The sequence below is a fragment of the Cetorhinus maximus genome, chromosome 11, assembly GCF_964194155.1.
Source record: "Cetorhinus maximus chromosome 11, sCetMax3.hap1.1, whole genome shotgun sequence".
Classification (NCBI taxonomy): domain Eukaryota; kingdom Metazoa; phylum Chordata; class Chondrichthyes; order Lamniformes; family Cetorhinidae; genus Cetorhinus; species Cetorhinus maximus.
In genome coordinates, this window is record NC_135889.1 from 45,621,171 (window position 1) to 45,637,828 (window position 16,658).

The following is a 16,658-nucleotide window of genomic DNA, read 5'->3' on the forward strand; positions in this document are numbered from 1 at the left end:
CAATAACTACCTTTAAATATGGAGAAGACTGAAACCACGTCTAATAAGAAGAACTGCTGCGGTAAGTGGTTTGGTTATACATCATTTGGACAGCTTTACACTTCAACTTTTAATGCAGCAGTTTGGAACTTATTTGAGAATGTTTAATATATTCAACCAACATACAAAATATTGGATATGTTTTAATGGTTACCTATAGTTGCCCTTTATTTTTAATTGACTAATTTGAAACATGTACTTTTCTCATCTTTAACGACAGCCTCTTTTGTGAGATACTTCAGGACGACCGGGTTTCTTATTTACCTTTGCCATGGATTGTCTACGTGGGTAAGCTTAGATCGCAGCTTTCCTCATTTCTGTTTTGCTCCCATCATATGGTAACCGGTGAGTTAGGTAAGGGTTCCTCTGGTGGCGGTTTTGAGATTTTCTCCGTTCAGTACATCCAGTGAAATGCTAACTGTGTTTCTGGAAGAGGTGAACAGAGGGATTCTTCACCAACACAGTTACGATGCAGCCACACGTAGGCACCGGAGGAAATCTCATCCTTGTCACATTTCACAGCATAGAACTGAATTACTTCACTCTGCCGCATATCAAACAGCTGCCTCCACGCACATTCAGAAAATGAATAGAAATTCCCTGTTCATCAGGAAGTAGATGAATATAAGCTTGCCTCTAAAGCAGGAGAGACGTGAAAAAGGTCATTGGGGGGGCTCCTGGACAAGGGCCAAAAGACCAGGATCAGCCAAATGGAGTGGATGGTCTTCAATTCATCAAATCTGATGTTCTGAGGCAAGTCCATGAAATATGTAAGACGAAACTGAAAAGGTGAAATACAGTACATACTGGCCTATGGAACCACAGTCTGAGGCAGCTGTTGGGGCGATAAGCTGAAGAGCGATCAGGAAAGGATTCATAGGAGGAGAGGGCTCACCAACCTCTCACTGAAATGAAAATGTCAGTCATCTTGGCTGAAACTGAATATACTGACGCAGTATTCAATCTTATTTTCAAGGAACTTTGCTGCAAATTGTTAGGAACATCAGCCACTATTTTAAGCATCCTAGAGCAGGAGATTGAAAAATATTTTACTTAATATCTTAATCTTAACATTTACTAATTCAATGAGCATGCAATGGCTAGAATATTAGCTAGGCTCATTCTTGCCTCTGAATCAGTAGGCTGTAGTTTTAACATGCACTCTAGAACTTGAGTAAATATTTCAAGTTGACACTTCAGTGCAGCACTGAGGAATACCAGATCTGTTGTCTTTTGGGTGAGAAGTTAAATGGGAGCCTGTCTGCCTATTCAGGTGAATGTAAAAGATCCCACGGCACTATACAAAGAAGTGTAGGGTTCCCGGCCAACATTCCCTTCTTAACCAACATCTCCAAGCTGTTTTTAGAACATTACAGTGCAAGGATTGATTGCCACATTTGCATACAGAACAACAGTGACTGTCACTTCAAAAGTAATTAATTGACTGAAGCACTTTGGGAAGTCCTAAGAACATGAAAGTCCCTATAAAATGCAAGTTCTTTTATTTTTTTGCTACCTCTGCTGGAGAAAAAGAGACTTACCTTAGGAACCAGCATATTCTAACCTAATTGCACATTCAGACCCAAAAGGCAAGGCACAGGAAGGATTTTATAATGGGAACAGACATGCTCAGGACTCAGTGGATTGTTTCTCACCTATGCATCAAAATGCTTTTTTTTCTTTTATCATAGCTTTTTTGGATTCTCTTCTCTTTCTCTTATTTTGGAGAATTTTGAGTTATGTTTCATTCTAGTTTTTTTTTGAAAGCCTACATTATATTTTGCTTGTATTTCCCCCCACCACCACCACCTTTTCTGCGCTGTTCTATTTCTGTGTTTGTCTAATTCTGTTTTACAATCCCTAGCTTACCTAAATTCTTATCTTGCGGCTACTTTCCACATTTTGTTCCTTTTTTTGTTCCTCTCCAGACATGTAGCTGGGACTGATTAGCTTTTTTGCGCAATAGGCACATTATACAGAATGCAACACACCATACTGAGTGAGAATAAAACTTTTAATTCCATTGAAATAATTTATGCTCCTCAGTCTTCGCCCCCCAAAAAAATCACTTCTGGGTGTTTATATAAAATGTATTGTTATCTACGTAAGAATCTGCACACTGTGTTGCAACTGGGCCCTCATGTTTCGCAATTGCAAATGCCTGGCAATAATATTTTTCTGTGGTGTAAAAGACTTATATAAGAAATAAAGCAGGCCATTTGAAGTGCTATGACCATAACATTGTCTGCTTTAGTGGTTCCAATGGCCTTGCCTACCTACACTATGGACCTCTCCTCGAAGGTCTAATCGTTGAGCTCCATTTATAGTTCAATGTAGCAGAATATTCACCATTAATCTGAGTTGCATGCCTTGAGTGAGGGATAACTTCCAGAAACAAACCCGACTAGTCTACACTACTGGAAGCAGCAAAAGCAGACTCTGCCATCAGCTGGGATAAGCTCCTGTTGAAAATCTGCATTTTAAAATAATGCCCTGATGTATGAGATTATTCAAATCATATATTTTGCCTACACTTGATACCTATAATCGCTACACAATAAGAAAGCATAAAAAATAGTTCTATCATTTGCATTAAAGTTCAACTGTCCAAGCGTTATGTAAATAATTTTATTTTAAACTGTGCCAGGAAAGTTTGTTGTTTTGAACAGGAGGCAACACACTAAAGGAATTACATTATTATTTGAATATATGAGGTATCTGATATATTCAAGTGGTAATGTAATATTGGCATATTGAGTTGATATAGATAACCTGATATCCACCTGAGTTAAATAAGATATTCAGCGTATTTAGGATACATGAGAAGCAGTTCCACAATACATTTGTATGAAGCTTTCTGAATTAGCCTTATTGACAATCAAGAGTTATTCAGAAAGTTGTGATTGCTTTTGAATTTGTGGAAATGTAGGGCTGTTTCAGCACTGAAACAGCCCTACATTTCCACAAATTCAAAAGCAATCACAACTTTCCCCCAAATACCTAGCTCAGAGTTGGGGGAAACAAGGAAGACTTTCATTTACATATTGCACCTTTCATGTTCTGAAGATGTCACAAAGTGCTTCACAGTCAATTAGTTGTTTTTGTAATGTAGTCACTGATGTTTTGTAGGCAAACATGGCAATCAATTTATACACAGCAGGGTCCCACAAATATCACTAAGATTAATGATCCATTTGACAATGTTGGCTGAATTCTCTAATCTTGAGATATTTTACATTTACCTAAGCAATCAGATGGAACCTTACTTTAGTCTATCATTGGAAAGGCAGCACTTCCTACCATACAGCAGTCCCTTAGTACTGCACTGGAGTTTCAGTCTAAGTTCTGAGTCAGTCTTGAACTCACAGCCTTATGCCTCAAAGTTGGTTTTGCTACCGTTATAGCTGGGGTACTGTGAACAGTCCTAGGCATCCCACTTTAGGAACAATATATTGGCCTCGGAGGAAGTGCAGTGTAGATTTATTAGAATGATACCTGAACTCCAAACGGTTATATTATGAGGAGCGATTACACAAAGTAGAGATGTATTCCTTAGAATTTAGAAAGTTAAAGGGTGATTTGATCAACCTTTTCAGGATATTAAGGAGTACTGATGGGATAGATCGAGGGAAGCTATTTCTGACAGTTATAGAGTCTAGGGCTTGGAGACATAGCCTAAGATTAGATCCAGACATTTTCTGGAGTGAAGGTAGGAAATACTTCCACAAGCAAAGGGTGGTAAAAGTTTGGAACATTTTTCTGCAAATGTCAATTGATGATGGGTCAATTGTTAACTTTAAATCTAAGATCAATAGATTGCTGTCAACCGAATATATTGAGGGGTATGGGACAAAGGGGGGACATATGGAGTTAGGTCACAGATTAACCATGGTCCCATTGAATGATGGAACAGATTCAAGAGGTGAAATGACCAATTCTGTTCCTATTTTCCTATTATGCTAAGCTGGTACTTTGCAGAAAGATTGTACATGACAACAGTGGGAAAATATACCCCTGACCTGCATCCTAATAATAAAATGGCTGCCAGTATGATCTAGTGGTGTTGAGAGCTAGACCTTTATTTTTGCCTCATATGATGTTTGCCCCTTTATGGAGGCATTTGGAGAACTACCTCCTGTGTTGAGCCTCAGTGTCTGTGAGACAATATCTGGTATAGTAATTGATTTCATTTCGTTAGTGCCAATGTACAATGAAAGGTAGACTAAGCAAGAGTGGAGCAATTGCTCATGTGCAAGATGTCATGCATAGATTGTTAGAACATTTTGTGAATCTGGCAAGGATGGCCCCTGATGTGAGGACGAGTGCATATAGAGGTCAGCTGGACTGTGATCAAGGCCAATTATTTTGAAGGCCAAGGTGGTTGGCCTGAAAGCATAATCATTTTGTAACATAGAAATGTCAAAACATAGAAAATTTACCACACAAAGGAGGTCATCGGGCCCATCATGTCAGTGAAAAAGAATCATTTTACCGAGGTCCACTTTCCAGCTCTTCCTCTGTAACCCTTTAGGTTACAGCGCTTCAAATGCATATTCAAGAATTTTAAAATGCAATTAGGGTTTCTCCCTCTACCACCCTTTCAAACAATGAGATCTAGACCCTCACCACCCCTCTGGGTGACAACAACTCTCCTCAACTCCCCTCTAATCCTTCTGCCAAATCTTTAAACCTATGCCCCCACTACCGCTCCCCCCACCCACCCAGTTATTCACCTCTCTGCTAAGGGAAATAGATCCTCCTTATCCATTCTATCTAGGGCTCTTGTAATTTTATACACCTCAATCTCCACTGTCACCAGGGGTCGGAGACAAGTTTACTATTGGAGGCAATTGTAATTAATTACTCTGCGGCGCTTTCTCCATTGGACAGCTGCCATTGAAGCCTCATTAAAGGCTTCTTCTCCCTTGAGTATTGTTAGTAGAAGTTAAACCACCACGGACAAACCTGTTTATGTTTTTAATAAATGAGCTTCCTGCTCCCAAAATTAAAATGAAGATGAAACATTTGCCAGACTTGACTTTCAATCTAATTTGAGTTTGGGAAGAGACAGCCTTCCATTATACCTGCCCTGGTTTCCTCCCTTAATTTGTGTCAGTATCAGATATAGCTGGCTTAACTTGTTTTCTGAATGTGTACCTTTTTCCCTCATTTGTTCATGAGATATGGGCATCACTGGCTAGGCCAGCATTTATTGCTCTTCCCTAATTGCCCTTGTCCAGAGGACATTTAAGAGTCAACCACATCGCTGGCCAGACCAGGTAAGGACAGCTGTTCCTTCCCTAAAGGGCATTAGTGAACCAGATGGGTTTTTGTAATAATTAATAATTCCAGATTTTTGTTGTATGAAAATTTCATCATTTGTTATAGATGGTATTTGAGCCCAAGTCCCCTTACCCTGGGCTGTTTGGAATACTAACCCAGTGATAATACCACTGTACCGCCACCTCCCCACCTTGACAGTAGACAATTTCCAAATTGGTGTAACTGAGAGTGCACTATGCTAATTAATACCTCAATACATTTAAATTTTAAGAAGTAACTTTAATTAAAAAGTTTGAAGACCTTTAGCTGGAACCTGAATGAATAAACACTTGTTAAAACTGCACCTTTAATTTTTGGCTTATGCTAAATGGACTTTGTGTTTTGTTACAGGGAGATAGGATGTGGCACTTTGCTGTGTCAGTGTTTTTGGTGGATCTATATGGCAACAGTCTGCTTCTGACTGCTGTCTATGGACTGGTCGTGGCAGGATCTGTCCTATTGCTTGGAGCTATCATTGGTGACTGGGTGGACAGAACTCCCAGGCTTAAAGGTATGGCCTAACCCACGTTTACCTCTGTGGTATATCCTTTTAAATAAATACCTTATTACAAAATCCATTTTGTTTCTTGTATGGGACCAAGTTGTATAAAGTATAGAATAATGCGGATAATTTTAAATAACACTGCAGTATTTGGTTATGGGACCTTAGAAACAGGAATAGGTCGTTCAGTCCCTTGAACCTACTCTGCCATTCAATAACATGACTGAAGAGTACACCAATTCATTGATATCCTCATCTAACTAGAATCTATCAATGTCAGTCTTGAAAATTTCAATTGATGCACTAACTACAGCCTTAAGGGAGTTGGAGTCTAGAACGAACTTCCTGAGAGGGTGGTGGAGGCAGGCTCAATCAAGGCATTCAAAAGGGAATTGGTTTGTTATCTGAAAAGAAAGAATGTGCAAGGTTACGGGGATAAGACAGGGGAGTGGGGCTAAGTAGAATGTTCTTTCAGAGATCCAGTGCAGAGCCGATGGGCCAAATGGCCTCCTTCCTGTACTGTAAAGATCCTATGGTCAGAAATTTTCGCTCGGCGGGCGGGCGCGTGCCTGCCCTGCTCGAGCGTGAAAAGATGCGCGTTGACGTCGGCACGCTCAGCCGATGTCAACACGCAGTTGCGCGATGGCTCAGTTGGGCGCAAGCCAGCTCCGACGCACGCCTGCTGATAATTAAGAGGCCTGTTAAGGCCATTAAGTTATTAATTAACGTAAATTTTTCGCTGCCCGTCCAACCTAACAGTTGGTAGGCAGGCCAAAATGCTACGCGGCCTTTGCCTTTTTTTGGAAACCTCATCCACGGGCGGGATGAGGTTTCCAAAAGCAAATAAAAATAAAATAAAAACTTTAATTTTTCATTAATAACATGTCCCTGCTCATGTGACAGAGTCACATGAGGGGGCATGTTTTATTACGTTTTTATTTTCTTTATTGTTTTTTATATATCTCTTCATCTCCCTGAGGCACGGAGCAGCGTTCACTTGTGCGCATGCGCGAAGTTCGCAATTGGCCCGCACGCACTCCACTGCACAGGTAGCGCTCAGCACTGCCGCTCGCATTTCATGCTGGGCAGACCTTAATTGGGCCGCCTGCCTGAAATTGCGGTGTGGAGCCTATCGTGTGCAGCAGTCGGATTCCCGCCCCCACTGACCTCGCCTGCCAAGGTTAAAATTCTGCCCTATGATTCTATGATTCTAAGTGCATTCTAGGTTTTCACAACACTTTATGTGAAAAATCGTTTCCTCAGTTCAGTCCTAAATGGCCTAAATCCAAGTTTATGACCCCGTTTTGGATTACTCCACCAGAGAAAATTGTTTCTCTGTAATTACGTTAATGAATCTTTATCATTTAAAATTACCATTATCCTTCTATCATTACCATTTTAAAGACCTCAATTAGAATACATCTCAACCATTGAAACTCAAAGAACGCAAGCCAAGGTTATGAAACCTGTCCTCAGAACTTAACCATTTAAGTCCTGGTTTCATTTTGTGAGCCTTTCCTGATGGTTGGTGCCCGACTCAGAACACAATGGGAAGAATTTTCCCCCTGTCGGGGGGGATGTTCAGGAGCAGGCAGGCGCGTGCGGGTGCACCTCCGATCGGGGGCGCACTGCCATTTTACGTGAGCGGGCCAATTAAGGCCCGCCCAGTGTGACATCTGCCAGGAAGCACTATGAGAAACCTGTGCGGGTGGGGGTGGGGGCAGTCACTCAGCTGAGAGAGCGCTCTTTCGCGCATGCCTGCAAAAAAGCGCACTCAGAACCTCTGTTCTGTTGAAGGGTCATTGGACTCGAAACGTCAACTCTTTTCTTCTCCACCGATGCTGCCAGACCTGCTGAGTTTTTCCAGGTAATTCTGTTTTTGTGTAGGTAGATTCTTGTTAGGCAAGGGAATCAAAGGTTATCGGTGGTAGATGGAAATGTGGAAATTGAAACACAGAAGATCAGCCACGTTCTTATTGAATGGTGGAGCAGGCTCGAGAGGCCGAATGGTCTACTCCTGTTCCAATTTCTTATGTTCTTAAGAGTTAATCTGCTATTTCAGCACAGATCACCATCTTGGTCATCTTGGAGGATCTTCAGACCCTGAACGTGTTGCTGGAAATCACCCCTTAATCTCTCAGCATTGAGGGAACATTATTGTTTTCTTTCTCAGATCCAAAGTAGATTACCTCACACTCACATTATCAAAGATCACATATCCCAGGGATGAACTATTAATGTCTATTTACAATTTATAATTCACTGCATTTGTCACTAATGTCTACTATACATTTATTTATATTAAATTTGTATTTTCCAAATTTTTAAATTCATTATTAAAAAAACTACATTTTTATGCTTGTTTTTGCCTAGAATGCTTGATAAAGGCATTTGAAACAAATTTTCTGGTCCAATAAAATCCCTATGGAATTTTCATATTAATCCAGGAATCTTTGATGTGAAGATTCATGCTCATCGAGAAAAGAATGGAACCAGTAATACGAATATCTTACTTTATAACAACTCAAAGCTTGTTGTATAACATTAAAAAGCTTGAAAATAAAGGGAGGGACCCTTGTTTTCATCCAGCACAAATACTGGCAATTTGTATCTGGTAGAGGAAGAGCTGGTGCTAGCACATATAAGGGGAAGTATGATAGGAAGCTCAGAAGCTAAACATGTTGATGTGTATCACTGCTCTTTGTTTTCTGGTGTCACTTGTGGTTGCTGTGTGTCATTTATTGGTGCAGTCTTTTTGTCAGTTTTTTTTAGATCTCTATGATTCAAATTTGTCTTTTTGCAACTTTCTAAATTAGTTTTTTTGTCTTTGTCTCAGCTTTTGTTGTGTCTCCTCGAATTAGCCGCTCTGCTTCTCCCTTTTCATCTTTGTGAGTCTATGAATAAATCTTTTTGTCTCTGTTTATCTCTCCATTTTGGCTTTTGCACCGATCCAGTTCAGTCATCATGGGAATGAAATTCTTCTGTGTGCTATAGTCAACAGTTGCACTAAATGTGCATTATTGTGCAGCAATTTAGTGTTAACAAACAATTAGTGCATTTTTGTTCACATTTCCCAAATTCCTAAAAGATTTAGTGTATATTAACAGATCTAGCATTCATGTTATTTTTGAATTTGCTAAACACGAGTTGAAGGCTATTGTGCATATTTGCTCATGTTCACCTTCCATTCCACATTGCATTATTTGCTCTAAAGGTGGGCATTAAAGTATGGGGAGAGTCAGCAGAAGCCCACCATGTTGCTGTAATGACTCAATGGAGTGGACAGGTTTCAACAAGAAACAGCTAAACTTTATTACAGAGAGCTTTTCAGGTGCTACAGGCACGATCAGGACTCTCGTCCGGAAATCCCACCCCCCGGATTGCCTGCACTTAGCGCTCACTGGTTGGAGCCTTAACAGAACATCACATGACCCCTAATAGACAGCAGGAGGGGCTATACCCTCAGTTACCACAGTTACAAAGGATGACGCATTGAAAGAGCAGCTTAGCCGTTTTGCCCCAGACAGCACAATGGGTATGCTATAGGCAAGTCCTCATTTGTAGAACATGTTGAAGGTGGAGTTCGAATAGCATAGTAGAATTGGTGCTCAAAGGTGATAGCAGAAAGAGCAGGATTCCCTACTGCTTCAGGTACCATGTTGACTGGTAACAGTGCTACTTTGAGTTGGCCAAAGATCAATGTGTAAGGAGATTATGCCTCACTAAAGAAAAAGGAATTGCTTCACTTCCTGGAACCAAACATACAGCATTAACCTGACGTTGACGATGATGGCAAAATTGCCAATAGCACTCAGCTATCTTTGCCACAGCTTCCTTTAAGACATGGGGCAGAATTTTCTGCCTGCTGGGTGGGCGGGCCTGACCCAATCTCCGGTGGGCGGGGAATCGATCCCCACCAGAGAAGCGGCTCCTGCTGCCATTTTATGTGGGTGGGCCTTAATTGACGTCCGGCGGGAAGTGCTATGCGCTTCCTGTGCGGGCGGGGGGGGTGGGGGGGGGGTGCAGGGGGGGATTCCCCAAAAGCGAGAGTGCGCTCTTTCACGCATGCGCACGAAAGAGCGCACATCTCCCTGAGGCTAAGTGCTGCCTGAGGGAGATTGCTTACACTTTTAAAAAGATAAAAAATAGAAAACAAAATTCCCTAACATGTCCCCCTCATGTGACAATGTCACATGAGATGGGACCTGTTCATAAATTACAGTAAAACTTTATTACACTTTTCAAAACCCTACATGAAACCTCATCACGCCGCTGGATGAGGTTTCATGTTTTTTCTATTTGCCGCCCGGGGCTCCTGGCCTGCCCGCCAGCCTTAAGGTTGGACAGGCAGGTCCTTTAATTGTTTAAATGATCCTGTCAATGGCCTCAATTGGCCATTGACAGGTCGGCGGGCGCACAGCTGATTTTGCTGCGCCCCAACCTTCCTGAAAATTTAAATGGGGCGGGATGATGTTGGGGGTTCCGCCCAACATCATCCCACGTCATTTTACGCGTCGGCGAGCAGGCCCTGCCCTCTGCTCACCGATGGCAAAATTCTGCCCATGGTTATAATGTTAGCCTGAACACTCAGTTTGTGGCACATTAGTATATTAGCCAGGGCAAAGATGTCCTGTTTTGACATTAAAATTAATGTATTAGAGTGGGAGGAGAGGGTGACAGGAACTTTCAAAAGGTGTGACATTCCTAAGGGACATGAAGGTATCAGCTGCACTCATTTGGCCATTAAGTTGACCACGGTCCTTATCAACAGGGAATTATGTCCCTTAATGAATGGCTAAATAGTCTGTGATGGCCATTAAATAATTAAACGTGTGAACGATTTTTCAAGGAAATGTTCATATTGTCCATGTCTTAAGGAAATAACAAGCTAACAAGTTTCCCAGCTATTTCAGAATGAGAACAAGTTAGTTGGGTGGCTCCTCAGAAATTTAATTACCCTTTCAAAACCTGGGCTGTGCAAAGCCCTAGAAAACAGGATACAATAAAGCACATTTAAGACTTAAGATATCAGCAAACAGTCATTTTGTGAGCTCAAATGTTCGTTCCAGTTTCTTGGCTGCAGCAAGGGTGCTCTACAGTGTGACCCAGAGAGAGCTGGCAGAATATTAGTGGTGTACTACATTCTGCAGAGAATAGGCATATTGAGAGGCTAAGGCATTTTTTAGGAGAGTGAACAGAAAGAAATCAAGGCACAGGAGTTGGGGGGCGGGGGGGGCGCGGGGGGGCGGGGGGGTGGTGGGGGGGTGGTGGGTGGAAGCAGATGACACCTTGCTGGGTTTTCAATGAGAAATCCTTTTTGTCTGCAGTGAGTAAGACTAAGACATGCTCAAATGCAGCTGACGATTATTGAACAAGCTTATTTGTACCGCCCCAACAGAGAGGGCAACAGAGAGGGCAGTATTTCAAAATGCTCAGAAATCACAATATATTATACTCCCTCTCCACTTAAAAAAAAACAACTTAGACATTAAAATGTAGAATGATATATGTACATCATTTCCCAGAATTCAATTTGGCTAAGGGAGCATCAACAAAACCTGAAAAATTAACAGGTTGGGTTGCTTATTTGTTCTTAAAATCTTTACTTAACACCAATATGCCTTTAACAAAAATATTATCACTTGACAAGAAATGACAAAAAGAACAATTTCCTTCTTCTTCCTTCCTAAAACCTTTCAATAAATCTATTCTTGCTCTTTCTATCTGGATATCTTCTTCCACTTCCATTAGCTTGATTCTGCTCTCTGAACATTTCTGACTATGTCAACCTTGAATTTTAACTTTGATTATCAACTCCACTTAATGGTTGGGACTGTGTCATTGAATGATTTGTCTTAATTAAAGACCTTGGCTCACTTTGCTCTACCAGTGGATTCTGTGGCACTGGCAAACTTTCAGCTCCTTTGTGACTTTCACTTTCCTTCTTACTTTCACTTCGGACTGGAGGAGGAATTTGGACTATAAGAGGTTTATCATGATCTCCCTTTGTCAGATTTCCTCTTTCAAGCAAATGGTCTACATGACACTGACGCAGTTGCACTCCAAGTTTCACTACAAATGTGAATGCACCTAGTCTCTTTATAACAACTCCAATCACATACTTCCCCTTATCACCTTGGTGGTTTTTCACCATGACCTTCTGTTCAGCACTGAACTCTCTGGTCAGGATTTTCCCCTCAGCGATTTGGGGGTGGGGCCAGTTTGCTGAGGGGAAAATGACGTGGGATGACATCGGGAGGAATCCCCGATGTCATCCCAGTCCCTTAAAATTTTTAGGAAGGCGGGCGGACAGCGAAATCAGCTACCCGCCTGCCGACCTGTCAATGGCCAATTGAGGCCATTGACAGGCTAGTTAAGATAATTAAAGACCTGCCCATCCAAGCTTAAGGCTGGCGGGCAGGCCAGGAGCCCCAGCGGGCTCCAGATTATTCATGAAACTTCATCCGCTGGCGGGATGAAGTTTCATATCTGTTTTTTGAGAATGTAATAAATTTTAAGTGTTTATTATTAACATGTCCCATCTCGTGTGACATTGTCACATGAGGGGGACATGTTAATAATTTTAATATTTTTCTATTTTTAGAGTTTACTTACCTCTCACGAATCTCCCTGAGACAGGACTTTGCCTCAGGGAGCAGTGCGCTCTTTCGCGCGCATGCGCAAAAGAGCGCACTTTGACAGTTGGGGATTCCCTCCCCCCCAGAACAGGAAGTGCATAGCACTTCCTGTCGGGCAGGCCGCTGGGCGGGCCTTAATTGGTCCGCCCACTCAAAATGGCTGTGGGCCCCGTTTCGGTGGCGGGGTTCGGCTGTCCGCCCGCCGCCAAGCTGGTGGGGCCCACACGCCATCCGAGGGCAAAATTCTGCCCTCTAAGTTTCGTGCCTCATGTACCATGACTCATCTTCACTGTACCTTGCTTTACTATTGATGTTATTCTTAAGCAAACTAAATCTTTTCCAAGAAGCATGTTTAAACATTAACTTGTAAGGTGAGTAACATGTAGACTGTGGGGTTATTCTGTAAGAGAACAGAAAATTGCCTAGCCTGTGTTGAAGAGAAACATGGAAATTACTGCCTCACCTGTCACCTAGCAAATACTGTGGAAAAGACCTCTTCATTGTCTGTACGCATCTTTCTGCAGCACCATTCGATGTTGGATGATATGGTGATATTAGCGTATGTTTGACTCCATTCTTACTCAGAAATATTTCAAGCTCTTCTGCTGTAAACTGTGGATCATTATCTGACACCAGCACCTCTGGCAACCCATAAATTGCAAACCAACTGCTTAAAACCCCAATAATTTCTGCACTTCTGCATATTGTGCATAGGCTTCAAACCCGCGACCTCTACCATCTCGAAGGGCAAGGGCAGCAGATGCATGGGAACTGCAAGTTCCCCTTCAAGCTACACACCATCCTGACTTGTAACTATATTGCCATTCCTTTACTATAGCCAGGTCAAAATCCTGGAACTCCCTTGCTAACAGCACTGTGGATGTTCCGACAACATGTGAACTACAACAGTTCAAGAAGGCAGCTCACCACCATCTCAAGGGCAATTAGGGATGGGCAGTAAATGCTGGCCCAGCCAGTGACGCCTACATCCTATGAACAAATACAAAAAAACTCAATATTTATACACTTGCTATAAATAGCAACTTAAACAAGGTGCCCTTTCCCATCCACATTAAAGAAATTAACATGTACTCATTCCCATGGTTTTATTGTATTTGACCATGGAATGAAAGAAGCTCTCACTCTTTTCACCAATTCTTCAATATCTCTCTCTGCCTTTGTATGCTAAAAATTGCTTCTTGCTACTGCTTTCATGATGAAATTCCTCTAACAATCCCTCTCAAAACCTTGGCGGAATAATTCCTCTTAAATCCCTTAGGAGACAGCCTTAACCTACACTCATTTTATTTCTACATGCAAAATCCTCGTCCAATTTCGTACCTTTAGCCCAGCCATTCATGACATAATTGAGCACTTGTGAGTTTCCACACCAATTTCTCTAGCAGACACTGGCATTTGTGTAGGTAAAATAATTCACAGGTAAATGAGTAACTAAAAATGAACCAGTCTTTACAGGAAATCTTGAAAGAGCCCACAAATTTGCATGATCTGCTGACTTTTGACATTAATATTGTACTGATGGGTCATCAAAATCAATGTCCATTTCTGAACTCGTGCTGCTGCTAGGGATGGTACTCCCTTTCTTGAACTAAATATAATCATAAGGGCTTGATAGTCAGTTAACAAAGTGAACTTCCTGCTGTACAAGTATTTGTGGAAACTAGTAGCACCATATATGATTGCTAATCCCTCTTTCTCAACTTGTGAATAATGTTTCTCTGATGTTGTTAAAGTATGTGACGCATATGCTATACGCTTCTCCACACCATCTTCCATTATGTGAAATCGCACCACACCTAACTCTGGTGGTGATGCATTGCACACTAAACCAATTGTTTCTTAGAATCATTGTGGGTCAAAACAGCATCACTAGTCAGTACTTAACTTCATCAAATGTTTTCTGGCACTCCACGGACTTCTTCCAATCTATTCCATCTTTGAGCAGTATTTACAGTGGAGTGAATGTATTAGCTAAGTTGGGGATGAACTTAGAATAATACACAATGCTCCCTATGAATGTTTCAAATTCTTCTTTGTTCTCTGGTCTCTTTGCTTTCAAAATCCTCTCAACCTTCTCCTGCATTGGGTGGATACCTTCACCATCTATTTGGTGACCCAGGTGTATTACACTTGACATCTTGAAGCAACACCAGTGCTTTTTAGCTTTGATGCCATACGCTTCAAGTCAATCTCAGACTTCGTTCAATGTTACAATATGCTCTTCCTCTGTCTTACTGCTAATTGGAATGTCATCTAAGAAGTAGCATGCCCCTTCCATCCTACTTAGTACTTGATCCATGAAGCTCTGGAATACTGCAGGAGCAGTAGACATCCAAATGGTAACCTTTCATACTGGTACAACCCTTAGTGTGTCTGAATGGTAAGCAGTTTGTTGCTCTTGTCAGTTAATTCTAATTGCAAATAATCAGTTGACAAATCTATCTAACTGAACACCTTTCTATTGGCTAAATTAGAAAACAAATCTTCACTGGTAGGCAGTGGTTAAGCATTATTCTTGATCACATTATTTACTGTTTGTATATAATTTGCACAAATCCAGATGGATCCATCTGCTTTTTGAGCGACCACAATGGATGTGGCCATTCACTGCTCTTCACCTTCTTAACTGCCCCATTCTTTCCAACCTATTCAACTCTTTACTTGCTGGTTCTAACTATGCGTAAGGTACTGGCATCGCCTTGCAAAATGTCAGCTATATATTGTTCTTTATCTTAACTTCAGCCATGTGATGCTTAATTTTACATTTGGACCGTCTTCTTCAAAGATCACTGTGTGCTCTCTTAGCAGTTCCTGAATTACAGACATACTCTTACCGATCTTACTGTAAATAAATCAGCCCAGTTTAACCATATCTTCTTAACCCAATCCCTTCCCATCAGGGAAATTTGTTCCCTTCTACTACTATCAATGGCAAGTAATCGGATGCATCATCATATTTCAACCTAACACTAAGTTCATTTAACACAAGGATACTGTTATTGGAATAACTAGTCATAACTAGTTGTGTAAGGGAATGTGACTTAGGGATTTCTTGTACTCTCCTTCCGGGATAACAAACACATCTGCAGTATCAACGAGGACCCTGCCTGCTGGTTCAGGAAAAGATCTCCCTTGTGGTCTGCAGCTATTCTTTCAGCCTTTCCATGGCTGAGTCCTTGTCAAAAGCCTTCCCCCCCATGTCAGCTTATTGTTTTGCTCAAAACTTGGCCTGGATTCTATTATTCTTTATGCCTCCTATGAACATGTCTCTAAGGCTAATTTCTAAGTTTTCACCATACCCACAGCGATGAGAGAGATTCTTTAATTCGACAATGTAACCTGCAACAGTCTTACTTGGCAACTGCGTCCATTCATGGAATGCAACACTCAGTGTAACCTCAATCTTAGTTGTGCCATGATATGAGTCCAAAGTCTCATTAATTTCAGAATAATCCATGGTACTGGGGTCTTGTGGACAACATTGGTTGGACATCACCTCAAAAGCATCTGGTGAGGAAAACATTTTCTTTTTCCTCATCTCCTATTTCATTTGTTTTCAGCCAAATGTGTAACCTGCATTTATAGTTACACCAGTCCTCTTTCATTCTTTCATGGGATGTGTGAGTCACTGGCAAGGCCAGTATTTGTTGTCCATCCCTAATTGCCCTTGAACTGAGTGGCATGCTAGGCCATTTCAGAGGGCAGCTAAGGGCTGCATCTTCTGGTCGGTGAGCGGGGGGGGGCGGGGCCCGCTCGCCGACGTGTAAAATGACACGGGGTGACATGGGCCTGTGACCCGATGTCACCCGCGTCATTTAGATTTTCAATTCGGCGGGCGAGCTGCCAACTCGGCTGCATGCCTGCCGAACTGTCAACGACCACTTAAGGCCTTTAAGAAAGTAATTAAGCCAATTAATGGACCTGTCCGTCCAACCTTAAGGGTTGGCGGGCAGGCGAAGAGCCCAGGCAGCCTTCAGAAAAAACATGAAACCTTTTCCCTGGGTGGGATGAGGTTTCACGAGGGATTTAAAATGTTTATAAAATGTTGAAATAAAAGAAATTGACATGTCCCAGCTCATGTAACAGTGTCATGTGAGGGGACATGTCAGGAATTTTTTTTGTACCCTTCCAAAAAT

General features: G+C 41.7%; 1 protein-coding gene across 2 annotated transcripts in view; it reads left to right on the forward strand.

Annotated features, from left to right (window-relative positions):
- Positions 1-256: 256 nt before the first annotated feature.
- Positions 257-16,658, forward strand: part of slc40a1 (solute carrier family 40 member 1) — a 40,634-nt gene continuing 24,232 nt past the window's right edge. Inside the window, exons 1-2 of one of the 2 annotated variants that reach the window (XM_078551898.1) lie at positions 257-327; positions 5,713-5,872. In XM_078551898.1, coding sequence (XP_078408024.1) covers positions 5,722-5,872 — 151 coding nt within the window. In that variant the 5' untranslated portion in view covers positions 257-327; positions 5,713-5,721. Of the gene's footprint in view, positions 328-364; positions 385-5,712; positions 5,873-16,658 lie in introns of those variants that run through there. The other variant, XM_078551899.1, reaches the window with a different exon arrangement.